The sequence below is a fragment of the Mustela nigripes genome, chromosome 2, assembly GCF_022355385.1.
Source record: "Mustela nigripes isolate SB6536 chromosome 2, MUSNIG.SB6536, whole genome shotgun sequence".
In the NCBI taxonomy this organism is placed as follows: Eukaryota; Metazoa; Chordata; class Mammalia; order Carnivora; family Mustelidae; genus Mustela; species Mustela nigripes.
In genome coordinates this window covers 21,280,416-21,300,300 of record NC_081558.1, presented here as the reverse complement: position 1 = coordinate 21,300,300, position 19,885 = coordinate 21,280,416, and the positions used below count along the sequence as shown (strand labels likewise).

The following is a 19,885-nucleotide window of genomic DNA, read 5'->3' as shown; positions in this document are numbered from 1 at the left end:
CACTCTCACAGCCCATCCCCTCTCCCCTTGACCTCCGGCTGCCACTTCAGAGCCTGGACCGCCCCAGAATGGACATGCCCTCCATTCAGGAGACTCTGTCCAGGACGCTGGGGACTGCAGCACCCAGAGGTCAGCAGGGGCCGATTCCTCCATTCGGACACCTTTGTTCTTCTCCCGCCTTTGTCCCCAGCCCCTGTGCTCCCAGCCAGCCCGCCCGCCAGCCCAGCCCCTCTCCTGGCCCTCGCCTGGCGGCCCACCTCTCTCCCCCATTCCCCTTCGGGGCCTTTGCTCACCCACCCAAGTGCCAGAGCGGGCAGAGGACGGGTGGGGCCCCCTACCCACCGCGCCGGCCCAGCCCCCAGCCCGCTGCCGGCCCCGCAGCCCTGCCTGTCACCCGGCTCCCTCTTCTGCCCACGCCCCTCGCCGTGCGGCCCCTCGAACAATCTCTCCCCTCCGTCCCCTCCCCACTTCCTCTCCCTTCGGCGCCGGCCCTTCAGTCCCGGGAGTCGGGCGTGATCTCCCCGCGTTCCCCTCCCTCCCGTCTCCTCCCTCGCCCTCTCCGTCTCTCTTTCCCTCCAGCCTCCGCTCCTTCCCGCTCACTCACCCTCTCCCTCTCCCGCTGCCCCCCTCTCTCTCCCCCACCTCTTTGTTTCAGCGGAGAACTGGCTCCTCGGGACAGTTCCCACACTGCAGTGCCTCTGGTGCGGAGACAGCGCCGCCGAGGTGAGCGGGGAGCCGGGACGCCGGGCGCGGCCGCCGGAGCCCTGGGGGGCGGGCAGGTGGGGACAGCGGCAGTCCGGCGCGGCGCCTCCCGGCCCGGGGCAGCAGGCGCAGCAGTCACAGTGCCCGCTGCCCTGGCAGTCAGCAGGAGCCGAGGGCAGAGGGGCAGCCGTTGGCCGCTGAGGGGGGCAACCCTGCCTGGTGCCTGGCTTCTGTGGGTGGTCTTGGGCTGACGGGGACCCTTGGGGGTGGGGTCGCCGGTACAGGGTGGACGGGGGCTGGGCTGCCCGGAATAGCCACACCTGAAGGTTTGAGTGTATGCCCAGTCCTGGGGTCCAGGGCATTGAACCTCCTCTGGCAGGGCTGTGGCTGCAAGGTTGCTGGGTGGCAGCAGTGGCGCTGTCCGCGGCGCTGTGACCCCTAAAGTGCCTGTCCCCACTGGGATTTGGGGGGCTGGTCAGGGATGTGCTGGGCTGCTCCCACTGCCCAGGTGTGGGGTGTGGGCAGAGAAGGAGTGATCTGCACCCCCACACATACCCACCACAGGCTGGCTGTTTTCACCCCCAGCTCCTGACCGCCAGACCCACAGAGCCACATATGGGGAGGGGCACTTCTCCCTCCGCCAGGGGTCTCTGACCAGCTCCCGCAAGATAGGATCCCCAGGACAGCTTTACCCACAGTAGTGAACACTGGGGATTCAGACCAGAGCCCAGATGCTCCTGTGGTCAGCTTCCTGAGCTGGACAGGGAGGGAAGCCGGGGGACAGGGGGAGGAGAACAGGTGGAGACAGAGCCCTGGCTCCCGCATGAGGGCTACAGGGGCAGTTATTAGAGATGACCCAAGGCCATCAGGAGATCCAGAGACCCTGAAGCTGGGCAGGTGGGTGGGAGTGGATGGAAGGGGGCAGAAGCCAGTGCCGGGACCCCGCCCCCTTCTCAGCTGGAGCTGGAGATGGAGAGGCAGAGCTGCATGGGGACAGAGCCCGTCCTGCTCACACTTCTCTAGAGAAGCAAGCAGGGTGGCTCTGCGGGCTCGCTCCTGGAGGAGGGGCAGGAAAGGTTGGGAGTATGCAGAGCCCAGCAGGGAGCTCTCCAGTGAGTGCATCTTGGGGATACAGCCTCTGGTGATCTGGTCTGGGCAGGGCCAGGTCCTAGAGCTCCCTGAACCCCCAGGGAGCCATCTGTGTACAAGGTCATGGCAGGTAGTGACCCATAAGGCAGAGCTGTGGGGAGCATTTGTCCCCCTAGGACTGGGGCACTTGTTTCTGGGACCCAACTCTGCCTCAGCGTCTTCCCTCGCACGGAGCGGGCAACAACGCCGGATGGACCAACATGTACAGAGAGGTGGAATCAGAGCTGCGGGCATCAGGTCTCAAGGGCCCAGGTGGTTTGCCACAGCCCAACCCATCTAGGCCCAAGGGCAGCCCAAGCCAGGGAAAGTGGGAAAGGATAAGCCTCGGGACTGGCCCCAGTGATTCCCTGGGAGCAGTTGACCCCAAGGCATCCCTGTCTCAGGGGAAAAGGCCACCCATCCTGGCCTGGACTCAGCTCCGCACAGCTCCATGACCCCACTCTCATGCAGGCCATTGGCTACACCCTGCGTGGAGTGTCATTATCCCCCTAGCCCTACATGACCCCTGTCTTCCCCTAGCACACCGTGAATTATCTCACTCTGCCAGGGATTCCTAGCCTGCAGGCAAGCCAGTTCTCCCCCACCCCAGTCAGGGCCTCATCATATCCCTCACACATGATCCAGACCCAGAGGGATCTCAGGCTGCCCTCCCCCACCCTTTTTTTTTTTTCTGAGACAGGAGAGGGCTCTCTCCCAGGGTAGGTCAGCTTACTCTAGCTCTAGCTGACACACACCCACCCCCACATTGGTTCTGTGACCTCCCAGGGCACGGTGACACCAGCAGCCACTTAAAACTCAAAGACCATCCCTTGCGAACACTACTCCAGTGCCAGGGGGCCTCCGTCAGTGAGCACCAAGGCCTTGCTGGCTCTAGCCCAGGCCCTGCCCAGAAGAAGGGGGCCTCCTGCATGGAGAGCTCCCTGAGCTTTTCTTGGAAGAGGCCAGCCCCTCTCCCTTCTTTGCCTCCCTCCGGGGCACCCCACTTCCACAGGGCTTTCCTACCCAGATCCGTCTACCACCGACACCTCCCCAGAGCAGTGAGCAGGACGGGATGTTGTTGTCCCCATTAGACAGAAGGGAAAAGCAAGACCTGGAGAAAGGATGGTGGCAAGACCAGGAACTAGAGCCCAACTCCCCCTGCAGGGCTCCTTCCAGGTCTTTTCATTGCCATCCTTGTGAGAGCCTACAGGAGGGCAGGGTGCCTGCGCTCACCAAAGCCTCCACCAGGTGCCCAGCTGCTCCGCCTTCCAGATCCGCAAGACTCTGAAGGCCCTGAGAGGGGTGTGTGAGCCAGGGCTTCTAGCCCTGGTTCCAAAGTGGACACCTAAATGGTCACCTGGACTGGCAGAAGGCTGGTGTGGTCAGGCTGCTGAGGGGCAGGCAGAAAGGAGCTGAGAGGGGTTCCCCAGCCCGGGATGCACCTCTCTCTCTCACCTGTTGGACTTCCTCCACCTCCTGGCGTGTCCCCTTAGTATCCCCCATCCCTGCAGTAAAGAAGGCCTCAGCCTCCCAGTCCTGAAACAGCCTCCTGGCACCACTCCTTGCCAAAATCCCAGGAGGCTTGCCACCACCGTCCATGTGAAGTCTGATCCCCGCTGCCAGGCACATGAAGCCCTTCATGTGGGCCTCTACCAGCGTTTATAGCTTCTTTGCCCAACTTCTTCACTGTATCTCCAGCAGGCTGACCACACCAAACTGTGTGTCCTCCCCCCAGGGCAGAGCGGAGCATGGCTCAGATGCGGGGCTGGACACACAGCTGTGTGCACACATCCCCACACACATGTGCACAGATGTGCATAGAGATGCAGACACACACACTGTGCAGAAACCGGTCACCCAACCTCATGTGGTTTTCTACCAAATCATACATGCAGCGGAACTGTAAAATCTAAGCCAAAAAGGGGTCACAGGTGGACAGCTGACCTGTCCCTGTGTTCCAGGGCAGGCCAGGTGTGGTTACATCACCATCCCTAAGCCACCGAGGGCCAGCAGGGAGGCAACAGGGGATCCCTGACTCTGGTTGAGCACTCTCTGGGCTCTGGGGTCTCTGAGCCCCACAGGGTGTGGGCAAGCAGGTCTCGACCTGGCTCTCCTTCTGGTTCTGTGGCAGACTTGCTGGGCAGCCCCGAACAAGCCACCTTCCCTCTCTATTTCTCCAGCTATGAAATATAGGGACTTGGATTAGCCAATACCTAAGGGCTGTCCAGGCCCACTGCCCAGCTCTTCTTAGTTCATGCCAAGTACAGAGAACGGAAGGGCCTGTAAAGGTGGCAGCAGTGTGTGCGTGGGGGATGCTGGACACCCTGCACAGCAAAAGCTTCCAGGTGGGGCAGGGAAAGCTTCAAGGAATGGAAATGAGGTGGGTGCAGGGGCAAGAGGAACCTGAGCCAGGAGAGAAGGAAGCCAAGAGCCACAGGATGGGAGCAATTATTTTGACCCATAATTGAAATTTATGGAGCAAATAATAAGTCCTATTGAACACTCACCATGCAGCGTCTATCTCATATTGTCCTCTAGATTGAAGCCAAATATATCTGTTCTCATCTTGGGAATACCAAATGAGCAAAGCTAATGGGTTAGGCCCCATCCAGCCCCTGGCCTCCCAGCCCCCACAAACACAGGCATATGGCAAGGGCCAAAGAGGCACAGGGGTGCCCTCTGGCAAGACCCCACCCACACCCAAACCCTTCAGCAGGCATGTAAGTGGCCTAGTGCACAAGTAGCAGCCCATCCCCTACCTCTGGCCACCCACATGTGTGTGCTCACATGCCGCCACACACACACACACACACACACTGAGGACAGGGCAGACAAACACTCAAACTTCTGCCACAGGCCCGGCCCTCCTGTCCTGCTCTTGCCTGGAACTTGACACCCCACGCTAACTCTCACACTCCCAAGGGCAAGGACTGAAACAGGGAGGTTATCCGAGGAGCAACAGGGCACAGGCATCTCTACGTAGGGGTCGCACCCCCCAGACTATGACCCCGCCATCAGAGGAAACTCTGCACCAGTTGAGAAGGAAAGGAAGCGGTGCCCTGTATCCGGGGGGTGCCTACTCCCCTCTTCCCTCCTCTTCCCTAAACCTCCCTGGCCTCCGAGCCTGGTTCACGTGACTCGCCTCAGCTTGTCCCCAGGTCACCAACCATGTGCCAGCTAGGCTGTCCAGAGCCCAAGTAGGTGAAAGGGAGACACGTCCCAGGGGGAGGGCGTGCCAGCCCTGGCCCAGAGCCCCTCATACCCCTGGAGACGAGGGCACAGCCAGGGTGGAGGGGACCAGAAGGAGCAGCCCCAGGCCTCGCTGTTCTCTATGGCTTTTTATTCCTATGTGATTTTACTGCTCACTCATATAGGGATTGGAGCCGTGGCGTACGGCGGGGGCGGCCAGCGGAGGGCTCGGATCCTGAGCAAGGGGGCCCGGAGAGAGAGATGGGATGGCAGCCCTGCCCTCTCCTACCACAGGCTGCTAGCCTAGCCGAGGGAAGCCTTCCTCTTGCTCTCTTCCCACACTGACCTCTTCCCTAGCCAACGGGTAACAGGGGGGCAGGTAGCTGCTGGACCCCCTCCATCCTCTGACCCACTATCTCAGCACTGGAGACCCCCACTGCAAGGCTGGCACCAGAAACTGCACTGTGTCCCAAAGCAGCAGCTACAGAAACTGGGACTTCAGCTTGAGGAAATGGGCCTGACACAAGGAAACAAGGTCCAAAATCCTGTGTGGCGCGGAACAGCCACTGGACACACAAAGGGCAGCTCAACCAACAGTGTGGCCTGTCCCTAAGGGCTGTCCAAACACAGAAGGCGAGATCAGCCCTCGTGGCTAGTGGCTCACACCCAGCAAGGTATGCAGCACAGCCTGGAACTGTAAAGGGGAGACCACAGGGGTCACAGGTGGACAGCTGACCTGTCCCTCTCAGACCCCACAGGCTGCAGGCCTTTGACCTGTCCTCCCAGGGGTCTCTGCTGGCCTACAATGAGGGTGTCAGAGGCCAAGCTCTACCTTCCTAAGCTCCTGTTTCAGGGAAACAAGTGCCGAGTGTGCCCTGCAGAGAGGGGGAAGGGGAACCCCTATAGAGGCCCAGTGCTGGGGCTACAGCCTGACCCCATTTCCGGCAGCTTGGAGTCTTTGCTCTGAGGGAGAAGACACAGAGAACCCATAGTATGGCTCTGTTTATTTGCAGTCCTTCTCACTCCACCCCATAGAAAAAACACTCAAGAGCTCAGCAGAGGGGCTGCCTGCTGTTGGGGAGAAGACAAGGAATAGCCAACAGGCCAAGGGGCTCATCCCAATCTTCAGGGTTAGCTGCTGCCTTGGCCAAGAGGAGGGAGAGGAGAGGGCCCCCATCTGCCAGTTTGGCTGGGGGAATGAGCACAGAACAGAGGCCCAGGGACAATAGAGCAGCCACCGCCAAGGACAGAAGGGGCCCTCAGGCCTGGTTAGGCCTTGGGGACCAACCCTGGTCTGCCACAGGTTGCTGCCCCGTAGGTCTCCTCTGCACTCAACCATGATCCATGCCATCACCGCGGCCGCAGGAACAGGAGGTGGGCGTCCATGACATTGGTCCCAGTCAGCCCCGTGTGCAGCAGGTGCGCCCCGCCTCGGAAACAGCGGAAGAAGGTATGAGAGTCATTGCGGGATAGGAAGGCAGCCACGTCCAGGCCCTCAGCAGCAGCCTGGCTGGCAAGCTCAGGCACGACCCAGGCCCCAGCTGCCTCTGTGGGCCCATCCTGTCCATCGGTGCCACCACTCAAAAACAGCACCTCCAGAGGCCCCAGTGGCCGTTGTCCCAGCTCTGCTCCGACACGCAGAGCCAGTTCCTGGTTCCGGCCACCCTTTCCTGAGCCCTGCAACTGCACGGTGGGCTCACCACCAGCCAACAGGCAGACAGGGCCCCCGGCCTCCACCACGGCCTCCAGGGCCTCCTTGAGCTGCAGGTCTGGGAGATGGAGCTCAGATGCCAGCTCCCAGAGTTGTGCCTCCTCCTCCACGGAGGCCCTAGTCACAGGCGGGGTGAGGTGGGCTCCGGCCACTCGGGTGAGCAACCCGTAGAACCGGGCCACACTTTTCACGTCACCCTGTATGGCTGCGCTCAGCACCACGGCCCTGTACCCCAGTGCCTCGGCCTGCCGCTGGGCCTCAGCCAGGGCCAGCGCGTTTGAGCCAATGATCACGTTGAGCACGTGACCACAGCTGTGCGGCCCGTGAGGGTCAGAGTCAGACTGAGCCAACACAGTCTTCACGGAACGGGGCAGGGCAGCTCGAAGGCCGTAGTGATTGAGGATGTGCAGGCAGTCTTGCACGCTGTGGACGCTGGCCACGGTGGGGCCGCTGGCGATCACCTCCACCGGGTCCCCCACCACGTCTGACAAAATCAGGCTCACCACCTGGGGAAGGGTCGCAGAGGCAAGGCTCAGTCCCTCCGGTGCCTTACACCACGGTCACTGAGGACAAGCTGCCACGTATTCTAACCCCTCTCCTGGGGGTCTGCAGAACATGTGGCCATCTGGACACCCCACTCCCATCCTCTCTGGCACCCCTCCCAGCCAGCCCTGTGGACTCCCACACTGGGATCCTGCCAATTTGTATGCTGTTCCAGGTTTTTGTCTCCCTGGCACGTGGGTCTGGCTCTACCAGCCCAGGGCTGCCTAGGGAAGCAGGGACCCACACACCTGGGCAGGGTAGGCAGCCTGAGCCAGCCCCCCACCCTTGAGCTGGGACAAGGCCTTCCGGATGGTATTCAGCTCCTGGATGTTGGCTCCACGGGCTGCCAGCAGCTTGGTGAGTGTCTGCTTTTCTTCCAGTGTCACAGGAGGAATAGGGGCAGGGAGCAAGGCTGAGCCCCCACCTGCAGAGACAGTGAAGAAATTGGGCAGAGGGGATAAGACTGCAAAGGAACCTCTCCACTTAAGGAAGCAGGCAAGCAGTACCCACATTAGGGAAGGGGCTGCTGGAAAGATGGGGTTAGGGTGACCCCGTGTGGACATGTAGAGAACGTGTATAGAGTCACCACAACCTGGGCACCTGGTCCCAGCAGGCACTGGAAGAACTATTCCTTTAGCGCTTGAAACAGAGTAGACCAAGAGGAGACATTGAGACCAAGGATGGATTACATAGGAGCTAGAGACCTGGGTTCTAGCCCCAGGTCACACTGGCATAGATGGCAGCCAACAGCAGGGACAATTTACCCATGACACCCTGAGTTACCTGCTCCCTATATTCCCTCCGATGGTCACTAAAGTCAGTCAGGGGAGGACCCCACAGCTCCAAGGAGGCCAGATAACCTGCCCAGGGCCACCCAGAGGCTAGCCATCCAGGCTCCTTACTGTCTCCCTTGCTCGGGGACCCTGGGGGCTCAGACTAATCATCTCTCCCAGACCTGGTATTTGCAACAACCACCACCCCCCGCTACACTGTCCTGAGCCAGTCTGGCACCCACACCTGAGATGAGTACAAGCAGGAGATCATCAGCTGTGAGACCTTCAGCCAGCTGCCGGATGGCCACTGCAGCCCGAAGTGCATCTCGGTCTGGCAGGTTGTCCTCTGCACCCTCAAATACCTGGACACGGCTGTGTGGCTTCAGCAGCATCTCCCTGAAGAGAGAGAGAACAGACAGCAAGAGATGAGGTGGGCTCCTTTCCTCCCACCTGATTTCTCAGCTGTACGGGTGAGGAAGACCAACTGACACCCATCCCGGAGCCAGTCCAGACCCTGAACAAATGGGATGCTGGTGAGGGAGGGAGGCCTGATCCAGCATTGGGTTTGCGCCTAGCTCCCCCTCCCGGGGCACAGTGGGCAGAAGCCTCCCCCCCAGGGCTCTTACTGCTTGCCAGCATGCTCCATGGCAGCACGAATCCCCTTGGGCACGCTGATCACACCCTGCACGAGATGCTGGCCCAGGAGCTCCTCAGCTGCAGCTGCCATGCCCAGCACAGCCTTGCCAAAGCCCACCAGGTAGAGGTTTTGACGCAGCTGAAAGCTCCGATCCCGCACCTTCAGCAGCCCACTGCTAGGATCCAAGCACAGTGCCCGTTGCAGCATGGGGCCTGGAAGCACAGCCCCCACAGTGCTCTCGAAGAGCTGCTGTGCCTGCTCTGCCAGGGCCATGCCACTGGCCAGCCGGACCACCGGGCTCCCCATGAGGAGCGGGCGTAAGAGGGCTCGGGCCACGCAGGGCAGTACCTGCAGGACCACAGCCATGCCCCACTGCTCTCAGCACCACCGGGCACCCATGGCTGCCTAGGGGAAAGAAAGCACCAGTGAGGCTGCTGGAAGCAAGACCAGAGACAGACACCCCCCACAACAGCCACCTCTCTGAGGGCGTGGGGCCTCTGGACCCCACAGGGGCTGCTGCAGTGGGCCATCTGCCAGCCCAAGACTTTCTGAGGCCCTCAACTGCCTGATCTCATGCCAGTTCTCAGAGCCCAAGCCTGCCACCTACCATAGCCTCCTCTTCTGCAGGTTATCCTCCGGCCCTCTGGCCACTCTGCCCTGAGTCCAAAGGTCCTGTTAGCTGAGCCCTCCCCCTAGGCCACACGTTCCGGCCGGAGAGTTAATCATTCACAGAGGCAGCAATTCCTATCCACAGGCTCCTGCCCCAACCCTTTTCCACCCCCTGTACTTCTGAGTGTTCATTCAGAGGCAACACTGCTTTCTGGGACAGTGTCCCTGCCTCTTTATCACTTCTGTTGCCAAGAGGCTGCTGGCTGTCCCACCAACTGATTGAGCCTTACGACCTGCAGCATGCTCTGTGTCACTGGCTTGCGGATCTGGGCTGGGGAGCCTGGGAAGGCTAGGTCTGTGTCGGGAGGCTGTAGGCTCAGAGGAACACTGACAGGCAGGCTCAGAGCACATCCTCAGGACACACAGCCTGAGGAATCCTAGCACTCCAAGGCCAGTCTAGCAAAAGGTTCAGGTTCAAATGAGAAGTGGCAGCAAAGACTGGCTCATGCTGGAAACTTAGACAAGTCCCTAGACACCACATTGAGGTGGCGCCCAAGCTACGACAGAAAAGAACACCCTTCCACCTACCTGGCTGGCCAGACCCAGCCCTGCCGAGAACACACATTTCATTCTAACAAGACAAGTCTTGGGTCATACATACCACCCACCCACAGGAGTGAGAGCCGAATGTCTGGAGCAGGAAAGGCCAGGCTCCTACAGCTGAGGCCAAATAGTCTTTTTCCCCCTGGGCAAGGTAAAGGCCAAAGAAGCCTTGGGGTGAAGGTCAGGAAGTTGTAAAGGAGTTCAGGGACAATGAAGCCCCAAACAGATCATCTCTAAAAAAGGCATCTACTTTAATAATGCCCACCATAAACGCTACTGGCTGACTGCAGCAGCAAGCGCGGACAGCAGGGGAAGGAGGCTGGAAATCAGGCTCCAGCTCCACCACAGTGACGGCTCCTTTCTTCATTGGGCCTCGTGTGCAAAATGAGAGGTGGGATCAAAGACCAATGCTTCCCCCTTGACATCCTCTCTGAAGCTGCCAGGTTAATACAGAAAGCCTGAACTCAAGACACTTTATCCCACACTCAAAAAAACCTAACAACCTGTAGCCCTCATCCATCTCGCCAGCATGGTTCTCACCTTTCCCGTAAGACCAATGCTGCCTGACTCCAGCCCTGAAAGGGAACACAGAGGACGCTGGCTTGGGGACTCAGAAAATGGGCTCAGCTTTTGCCAGGAAGCCCCTGGGACTGGCCCATTGGGCTAGGAACCAAAAGCGGCTTAGACTCTAGCAACAACTTGACAGCCTGGGTGAACTTTGTACCTGTTTCCCAGATGGACACAAGCCTAGAGGACCCCAGCCTGGCCACGGTCTACCAGGGCCCACGAGAGGATGGGGGGTGAGAAGGGAGGGTCTTCAAGGGTTAAAATACAAGACGTCCAGTTAAATTTGAGCTTCAAATAAAAGAGAAATTTTTAAGAATGTCAGTATGTTCCACACAATATTTGAGACATGCCTACACTAAATAATTACTGGTTGCTTATCTGAAATTCAAATTTCAGAGCTGCTAACCAGCCATTCTCCAGCCAGGACAGCCTCCCAAACGAACTCTCAAGCACTCCGGCACCAAGCTCGGCAACAAGCTCGGAAACCCCGCGAAGCCCCTCCTTGACTCCGCCCCGCCACCAAGTAAGCTGGAGCCACTTCCGGCCTTCTCCAGCCGCACGTGCCCCCGGAAGTAGCGTCAGTCTCAGGTCTTTGCGAGGGAAGTAGCTGCCGCGTGAATGTCCGGTGGTGACCGGAGAAAGAAGTGCCCGCCGCCACCTGGACCCGCCACCGCCCGGCCCATGGGCTGCTTCCGTGGGCCTTCGCGCCGTGGACTTACCGCTCCACGGCTCCCGGCCGCAGTTTCCGGTACCGAGGGCCGGAAGTACTCCCGGGTGGGCGGAGCGGAAGCCGGAAGTGTGGTGGGAGGGGCGGGGTTGGGGTGCAGGCGGGAGCCGGACGCGGTGCGGTGGGTAAAAGGAGTCGCGGCTCGGGGTTTGGCTCCGCCCTGACCTCTGGCAGGCTTGGATGGAATACCCTTTTGGCTTCATTGCCTTCGTCTCTGCAGTGGGGGCAACAATCCCTGACTTATCGATTGCCTTAACCGTCCGCTGCTTTATCTCTTAGGAGCCCATCCGTTAGCACACATTCCTTGCTCCTGTTAGGTGCCTGGCACAGGACTGAGCAAACGAGCTGAGAATTACTGTTTCCCCACAATCCACCCCTTCTGGAGCCAGATTAAATCACCCTGGCTCTTCCCCACCACTATAATCCCCCAACAATTTTGTGTTTGGCCCTTTCCCTCTTGACCAACCTAGTAACAGCTCGGACTTGGAAAGTTCAGTCCCGTGATCCTTGAACACACGAGCTCTGTATAAACAACGAATGACCCTTGGCTAGCCTGTGTGCACCCTTGAGCCCTGCGGAGGCCGAGAAAATTAAAGCCATCCCACCTCAAGTTTAACATTAGCACAAGTACAGCCCTCTTAGCTTCGGCATCCATCTCAGCTGTGACCAGGGACTGAACTCTACCCTATTTTAGTTACAGGAAAAACCGCTATACCCCACCCTGCAAACACCCCTGCAACAGCTAATCAGCTTGCTGCAGGGAAATCTGAAATTTCCCCACTTCCCCCCACCCCCCAAGCCTCCGGTAACCACACATAAAAACACCTTGCTTGGCAGGTCTGGGGCTCTCGCTCCTGTGCCGCTGTGCTGGTGACAGTCGTGAGCCAGGACTCGAATCCGAATAAAGACCCTCATGTGTTTGCATCGGTGTTGGCTCCTTGGTGGTCTCTCGGACTCGAAACTTGGGCACAACAAGCCCGACTTGATGCCTTCCCACATTCGAAAGACAAGTGCGGACCAGACTCTGAAGACACAAAAGAGTGCATTTTTAAAACTGTTGTTTTCTTGGGGAGGAGGGAAGGGAGTTACATCACAAATCACACAGTAGACTTTCCAAAAAATCTTAAACATATGCCCCCCTTCCCTTTTTTTTTTTAAAGATTTTATTTATTTATTTGACAGACTGAGATCACAAGTAGGCAGAGGCAAGCAGAGAGAGAGAGAGAGAGGAGGAAGCAGGCTCCACGCCGAGCAAAGAGCCCAATGCGGGACTGGATCCCAGGACCCCGAGATCATGACCTGAGCCGTAAGCAGAGGCTCAACCCACTGAGCCATCCAGGTGTCCCCCCACCTTCCCTTTTGCAGTTGCCACATCTCTCTATATCGTGTTCTGCTCTCAGGAACTCCTACCTCCTTCCTAACTTTGTCTGGATTTTTCTTTCCATTTATAATAGAGGACCTTTTATTCCCTATCATTCTCTCCCAAACTTCCCCACTCCATCCTTAAAATGAAGGCACCTTCAGGAGGATCTGCCCTCTTTAGATGTAGGGAGATGATAAATACTTGAATGTTCAGTTTTTCCTTGCTTTCGGTAAGAAGTCTTTATCCATTTTGAATTTATTCATTCCTCCACCATTCAACAGACATTTCCTGGCCTATGTGGGTCAAATGCTATAGCTACTGGGATGAGTAAGAAGTGGTACTTTTCTGTTGGGAATTTTACTTTGCTTTTGTAATGATAGTCCCACACTGCTGGAAGGAATGTGTATTTGGGGACCTCTTTCATTATTTACTACCAGAGATGGATGAACAGACACCACTTACTGTGCCATTGCTATTCTGTTGGGAGTGTAAGCAGGATTATACCCATTTTTGAAATCCCCCATCCCATCCCATAGCTACTCACAAGATATATTTAACATCAGGTTTAGATGCCCACTGTACTGTGAGGTCTTAGAAGGTGATGACTTGGTCTAATTCATATTTGCATCTCTACTGCCTTGCATAGGACCAGGCAGGGTCCTATAGCTGGGATTGCCTTTTTTTTTTTTTTCTTTTGTCCCCCCACTTTATTTCCTTCTATTTTTAATGAATTAACTAGAGAATAGTGAAGTACTCGGCTGCAAAGTGGTACAGACCCAAAGTGGAAAGAATCTCACAAAAGGAAAAGAGACGGTGGTGAGTAGAAGTAGAAGCCTTCATGAAGCAGTGGGATTTAAGTCTAAGAAAACAATTAGGCTCATGAGACTGCATACACATACCTTGAGAGTAGGTATGAATATGTCTACCTTTTTTTATTTATTATTATTTTTTTTAAAGATTTTATTTATTTATTTGACAGACAGAAATCACAAGCAGAGAGGCAGGCAGAGAGAGAGGGGAGGAAGCAGGCTCCCCGCTGAGCAGAGAGCCCGACTCGGGGCTCGATCCCAGGACCCTGGGATCATGACCTGAGCCGAAGGCAGCGGCTCAACCCACTGAGCCACCCAGGCGCCCCTACCTTTTTTTATATATAATGTTAACTATTTTATTGTTTCCAAGATTTTATTTATTTATTTGAGAGAGAGAGAGAGAGAGCATGCGCAGAGGAAGGGGCAGATAGCAGACTCCCTGCTGAGCTTGGAGCCCAACGCAGGGCTCCATCCCAAGACCCTGAGATCATGAGTGAAGGGGAAGTCAGAAGCTTAACTGACAGAGCCAACCACGCTCCCCTGTCTATAGTCTTTTTAAGTGCACTTGGGCTAAATAAGTAGGGCTAAATAAGTATCAATGTCAAAAATGTGACAGGCGATTTCAGTCCAAGGAAATAACTGGTTGTGTAGACAAACATGATGCAGGGGTGGGGTGCCTGGGTGGCTCAGTCGGTTGAGCATCCGACTCTTGGTTTCAGCTCAGGTCATGATCTCATGGGTTGTGAGATCGAGCTCCACATAAGGTGAATGCACGCTCTCTCTCTCTCTCTCTTACTCTGAAAATAAATCTTAAAAAAAAAATAAAGTGATTGTAGGAGAGGAAAAAACTTTTCCCTCTATTCTCTTAGGTTCAGTGGCTGAGGCTCTGGGACAAACTAAACTGACAGAAGACAGATTAACAGGAGAAAAAAGTTTATTTCCTATGTATATGGGGGGCCTCACAGAAACAAAGTAAAAACCCCAAAGAAGCCATTAGGCCTGAGAGCTTATATACCATTTTCAACAAAGAGTGATAAATTTGAGAAATGTGACAAGACAAAAGTTCAAACTTCTCGGGGCAGTAAATTGTGGGAAAGTATACATGGGGGGAAACTAATGGAAGATAAGGATTGCTGTAGTAAGATTTGTTTGTACAGATTCATCCTGGCCTTGGTTTTTCATCTCCTGGTACAGGCAGGACTCCTTTCTCTTGGGAAATTTATGACCTGCTTTTAGGTAGGAAGGAGAAGGGCAGCAAGCCTTTTCTGCATCTAATCTCAAATGCCTTCAACTCAAAATAATCCTTATGCCTAAGTGGCATGTTTTGGGGTGGCATATTCTAATCCTCTTCAAATGGACCTGAGATATTCAGACCAGAGCTGTTAGGATCTACAAACCCATTGTTAAGAGAATTTATACAAATAAGTTATAGTACTTCTAAACACATTAAAAATGGTTTTCTAATATTACTAAGGCTTATATACATGTTACTTTTTGCAGTGCTATTTTATGTTTTTAAAAAAATTTTGAGGGACGCCTGGGTGACTGTCAAGAGCAAACCCCTGCGTCCCGCCAGGAGGTCACGACGCGTAAAGAAGAGAGAGAGAGATGGATATGATGTAACTCACTTGATCTTTATTGGGACAAGGTCCGCACCACTATCGTGGCCCGGTCACGGTCCGCTGACGTTGTCACGGAGAAGGAGACGTCGCCTCACAATCTAGACAGAGAGGTCACCGCAGAAGTTGAGACTGAGGACCAGCGAGTGGTTGGTGACGAAACTGTCGGGGTGTCGGTAGCACCGGCGATGATGTTCTCCCGACAGGGAACTCGCTTCGCCTCAGTCCAAGCTGATGCCTCTTTATATACTGCGCTAAGTCTCCTTCATAAACACATCACATCACTTGTTTTTCTTATGCTTACACACCAAAAACATAAACACAGCGTAAACATGTCTTGGTTTACGATATTTCGCACAAGTCAAAATATTTACAACTTGTTACTCCGCACTAATCTTATCACTATGTGGTTAGTTTGTATTTTGTTCCTTTTGCCTGTTTACATTTAGTAGGGGTTCACACCTACTACATATTATTTATTTATTTATTTATTTATTCATTATTTATTACATTTTATTTATTAAAGGTTCATACTCACTACAGTGGCTCAGTGGGTTAAAGCCTCTGCCTTCAGCTCAGGTCATAATCCCAGAATCCTGGGATCAAGCCCCGCATCAGGCTCTCTGATTAACAGGGAGCCTGCTTCCTCTTCTCTCTCTCTCTCTTTGCCTGCCTCTCTGCCTACTTGTGATCTCTATCAAATAAATAAATAAAATCTTTAAAAAAAAAATAAAGACTATACCTAAGAAAGCATTTAAAAAAAAAAAAAAAAACCTATTGAAAAGACCACTTAAGGGGCGCCTGGCTGGCTTATTCAATAGAGCACATGACTTTTGATCCTGGGGTTGTGAGTTCAAGCCCCACACAGGGTATAGAACTTACTTTAAAAAAAAAAATCACTTAAGTCAAGTATAAGCCTTCCCCATTATTCAAGCAAGCCAAAAGAGAGAAGGCAATGTCCTGGGGTACAGTACTCATACGCTTTTGAGAGAGGGTTTACTAAATTTATTGATTTGGATTAAGCTTTAACTTAAATGTTCCCATTTAGAGCAAAGGAGGAGGTCCCCCCCCCCGTGTGATGTTAGGTCATCAGTGACCATGGGAAGGTGGTACTAATGGCCCCCATCTCCACTAACAGTGTTGCATCTCAGGAGTTCTATGTGGATAAAGTACTTGGTCCCTATAACTCTGAAATCACCCTCCCACCCCTGCACACAAGCTCAGGAGGCTCACTGGAGTAATGAATGGTACAAATTCAAATGAGAACAGCGCTCAGTCTTGGGCCTTCTGACTTGGAACTTTGCTATAAGGAAGTCCTGCTTGAGGGAGAAACTGATTAACTGTGACTGCAGCCATCTGAGGTTTCAGATGCCTGAGGAGGTCTAGAATGCTAGTGCATACTGTCAGTGCAGCAGAGCCAGCAGTCAGCCCCCTAAACTACCCGCTCCTCTATCAACATCCACCCTGCTGTCCTCCAACCTCAAACCAGGGCGGTGGTTACGAGTGCTATTTACCACCCAAGTCCCGTTCTCTCCCCCTCCAGCACTCCCTGGTCCCCTTGTGCTTGAGAAGTTTCATTCATCTAGTTCTGGGCAATGAGTAGCAAGTAGAATCGGTGTGATTCATTTGGGGGCAGTTAACTGCCCAAGTGAGGCCTTCCTGAGCATTTTTCCCTTGGACTTGGCAACCAGCAACATTCAAGATGGTGGCTTCTTTGCCAACCTAAGTCCTGAGTGACTGATGGGAAGAGCCACCCTGCCAACCTACAAAGGATGGGTATTGAAAGTGGAAAATAAACCTTTGATGCTTAGAGCCACTAAGATGTGGGAAAACAAAACAAGACAAAAGTCACTAAGATGTGGGGGATTTTGTTACTGCGCCGCGACCTAGCCTACGCTGGCTGATATGCACACTTTACCCTGTTGCAACTCGGTTTCAGGTGCATCTTAGAATCCTGATCTACTCTTGGTATCGTATCATCTGGAAAACATTGGTTCTCACTGGCGTTCATCCTGCTAGATGCACCAAGAGCTGAAGAATATCTTGCTGTGCGTTCACAAACCCAGGAGAGGCTTACGCACTAACCACTACTACAAGGCAGGAGCACAAAGCAGAAAGCAGCTTCCACGAAGAGAAGTTCTTTGCCTCAGTCTTGGGTCTCTGTGGCACGGCAGATTTTCGGTCCATCAGTTCATGCAGTTTCCGGAGTCTTTCTTCTTTATTGCATTTTAATTGTGACTGGACAAAAATAAATGATAGCAAGAGTTCAGGACCAGCAAGAAATGTAGGATGGACGTAGAACCAAACAGTGAATAGGAATGTATTCGGTCTTTTCTCCAGTAAGATGCACTCAGTTTGGGGATTCAGTGCGGAAAGACTGTGCATATCATACTGCATCCGTAAGAGAACCTATAAGATGTTCTGTCACCTTAAAGTCCGCTGTGAAAATAAAGTCGTGATTTTAAAAATTTATTTATTTATAAAACCTGAGATAAGTCAGAGGCTCTTCGTCCTCAGCTCCAAACTGGAAGCAGGTGCCTCCGCAGGGAGGCACTCCTGAGTTCGATGTGAGGATGGGGTAGTGAAGGGCCACTCGGTGGGAGGGAGAGGGGAAGGAGGCAGGGAGGGGCAGAGCTGGCTTTTAGTGAAGGCAGTGAAACCCCTCAGCTATTTTCTTTGGAAGAAGGGGTGGGGGATCCAAACGGTGCACCCGGAAGCAACTCTGCAGGGACCAATGGGGACTGCGTAAGTTCGATCAGAAAGGGTTTTTAAGCCTTTTGAAACAGTTCTGTAGGCTTAGAGGCAGAGGCCCTGGGGCTCTAGGCAGCCCTTCCTGGATCAGGGCAGTCTAGGCTTATCTGGGAAGAACCCATCCCTTCCTTCCAGAACAAAAAGGCATTGTTTACCAACAATGGACTTTTTAAAAATGTGAATGATTATCTACCCTTTGCCCTAGAAACAGGGCTGGAACGTTCCAGCAGAATGTGAATCCAGGCTCTAGGCTTATTGGCTGTGTGACTCTGGGAAAGTTACTTGAACTCTCAGAACGTCAGTGTTCATCATTAAAATGGGATTGAGGGCATTGAATTAACAAGTATTTTAAAGTGCATACAGGGGGTGGTGTCTGGGTGGCTAAATTGGTTAAGGATCTGACTCCTGATCTCAGCTCAGGTCTTGATCTCAGACCCTGCAAGTTCGAGTCCTGCATTCAAGCCCTGCGCTGGGCTTAGGGGCTCCATTATGAGCATGGTGCCTACTTTTAAAAATTAAAATAAAAATACAGTGTACGGGGGCGCCTGGGTGGCTCAGCCAGTTAAGCATTTGCCTTTGGCTCAGGTCATGATGCCAGGATCCTGGAATCAAGCCCCGCATCGGGCTCCCCGCTTTGCGGGGAACCTGCTTCTCCTTCTCCCCCCACTTATGCTCTCTCTCTCTGTTGTTTCTCAAATAAATAAATCTTTTTTTTTTTTAATTTAAAAATAATGTATGTAGAAAGGCTCTAAGTTGCAGCTGGACCAGCTTTGTGGGTGTGTGGCCTGTGCAATTCACACAGGGAACCAAGGTCAGAAGGGTTCTGCACTTGAATATTGAATATTGTTGAATATTCTACTGCTGCTGTCTTGCATTTGTTAAATTTTTCAAAGAAGGGGCCCATATTTGTATTTTGTACCAGGCAGTGCAAATCATGTAGTCGGTCATGCTACCTGGAGAAGATGCCCTCCTTTCAGATTCCCCTGGTCTGGAGCTCAGGATCTCTGAAGAATTCCAGTAAGTGGCCACATGTTAGGAGTGCCAACGCTCCACACCAGGTGTGGGGGTGGGGGCGCGCAGAGGTGGCACTACGCTTCCAGAGCAGTTCTGAGGCTGTCCTGAGACGAAGTCCCCTTGCTAGGACAGACACATCCTGGCCAATTGGCTCAGGGAGCTCTTTAAGCAAGAGACCTAGATACCCTGCGCTGGGCTCACTCAGTAGCTGAGGGTCACACTTTGAGTCTTCCACAGGCTGATCCCTTGGGGAACTGAACACTGCCTGTAATTCAGGCAGGGTACAAGCCACATGAATTGTATGAAATCAGCCCAGGGTTCCTGGAGGCGGGGGAATCAAACGTTCTAATCATTTAAAATGCTCTTAAGTATATATTAATTTGATCAACAGAAGGAAAAAATTTTAAAAAAGTAGAAAATATGTTTCACTGAATGAAACCCCTGCTGAGGTGCCTTTAATGCCACCGGAAGAGGTTTATAACTTCCATTTTGATGAGGGAGCAGAAGGCTGACTGAGGACAAAGCAAAAGGCTGACACCTTGCAATCTCCCCCTCACCCGCACCACTCCTGGGTGGGACAAATATGACATTTTTTTTGTTGTTGTTAAGATTTTATTTATTTATTTAACAGATGGAGATCACAAGTACTCAGAGAAGCAGGCAGAGAGAAAGGAGGAAGCAGGCTCCCGGCTGAGCAGAAAGCCTCATGCGGGGCTCAATCCCAGGACCCTGGGACCATGACCCGAGCTGAAGGCAGAGGCTTTAAACCACTGAGCCGCCGAGGCGCCCCCAAATGTGACATTCTTGAGGAATCTCCCAACTATCTTGATGTTAATGGCTTGTTAAAAGGGAAAGATAACCTTGATCAACGCCACAAGACCTCCGGTATCTGGTACCTCTTGGGCCCTCTTTAGCATATGAAAGTTCAGTTGAAATCTCCCTTCCCCTCACCTTCCCCCAACCGCAGGGTACATTACCTGCCATCCTTCACAACCCGGGGCAGCTGCTCTCCCTGCCCACAGGTCCTGTCCCCGTGCTTTAATAAACCACCATTTTGCACCAAAGATGTCTCAAGAATTCTTTCTTGGTCATCAGTTCCGGACCTCACCCCACCAAACCTCACCTATGTTCTAGAACTTA

The 19,885-nt window shown here is 53.9% G+C and overlaps 1 protein-coding gene and 1 long non-coding RNA gene across 8 annotated transcripts; one reads left to right on the top strand and one right to left on the bottom strand.

The window, feature by feature from the left end:
- Positions 1 to 6,003: 6,003 nt before the first annotated feature.
- Positions 6,004 to 11,212, bottom strand: GLYCTK (glycerate kinase). Of its 6 annotated transcripts, none has more exons than XM_059389872.1 (5): positions 11,182 to 11,212; positions 8,673 to 9,088; positions 8,291 to 8,442; positions 7,522 to 7,697; positions 6,004 to 7,236 (listed from the first exon to the last, which is right to left on the bottom strand). In XM_059389872.1, the coding sequence occupies exons 2-5, from the start codon at positions 9,047 to 9,049 to the stop codon at positions 6,370 to 6,372; spliced, it is 1,572 nt and encodes a 523-aa protein (XP_059245855.1). In that variant the 5' UTR covers positions 9,050 to 9,088; positions 11,182 to 11,212; the 3' UTR covers positions 6,004 to 6,369. The 6 variants fall into 6 exon arrangements, with proteins under 6 accessions (XP_059245855.1, XP_059245856.1, XP_059245858.1 ...); XM_059389873.1 differs by lacking the exon at positions 11,182 to 11,212 and adding an exon at positions 10,620 to 10,638; XM_059389875.1 differs by lacking the exon at positions 11,182 to 11,212 and adding an exon at positions 9,291 to 9,372 and having other exon boundaries at positions 8,330 to 8,442.
- LOC132011394 (uncharacterized) lies at positions 10,758 to 16,994 on the top strand. 2 transcript variants are annotated; one of them, XR_009402368.1, is made up of 3 exons: positions 10,758 to 11,210; positions 12,372 to 12,495; positions 16,920 to 16,994. It is a non-coding gene; the product is annotated as an uncharacterized LOC132011394 (long non-coding RNA). The 2 variants fall into 2 exon arrangements; XR_009402367.1 differs by lacking the exon at positions 16,920 to 16,994 and adding an exon at positions 13,292 to 13,424.
- Positions 16,995 to 19,885: the final 2,891 nt, after the last annotated feature.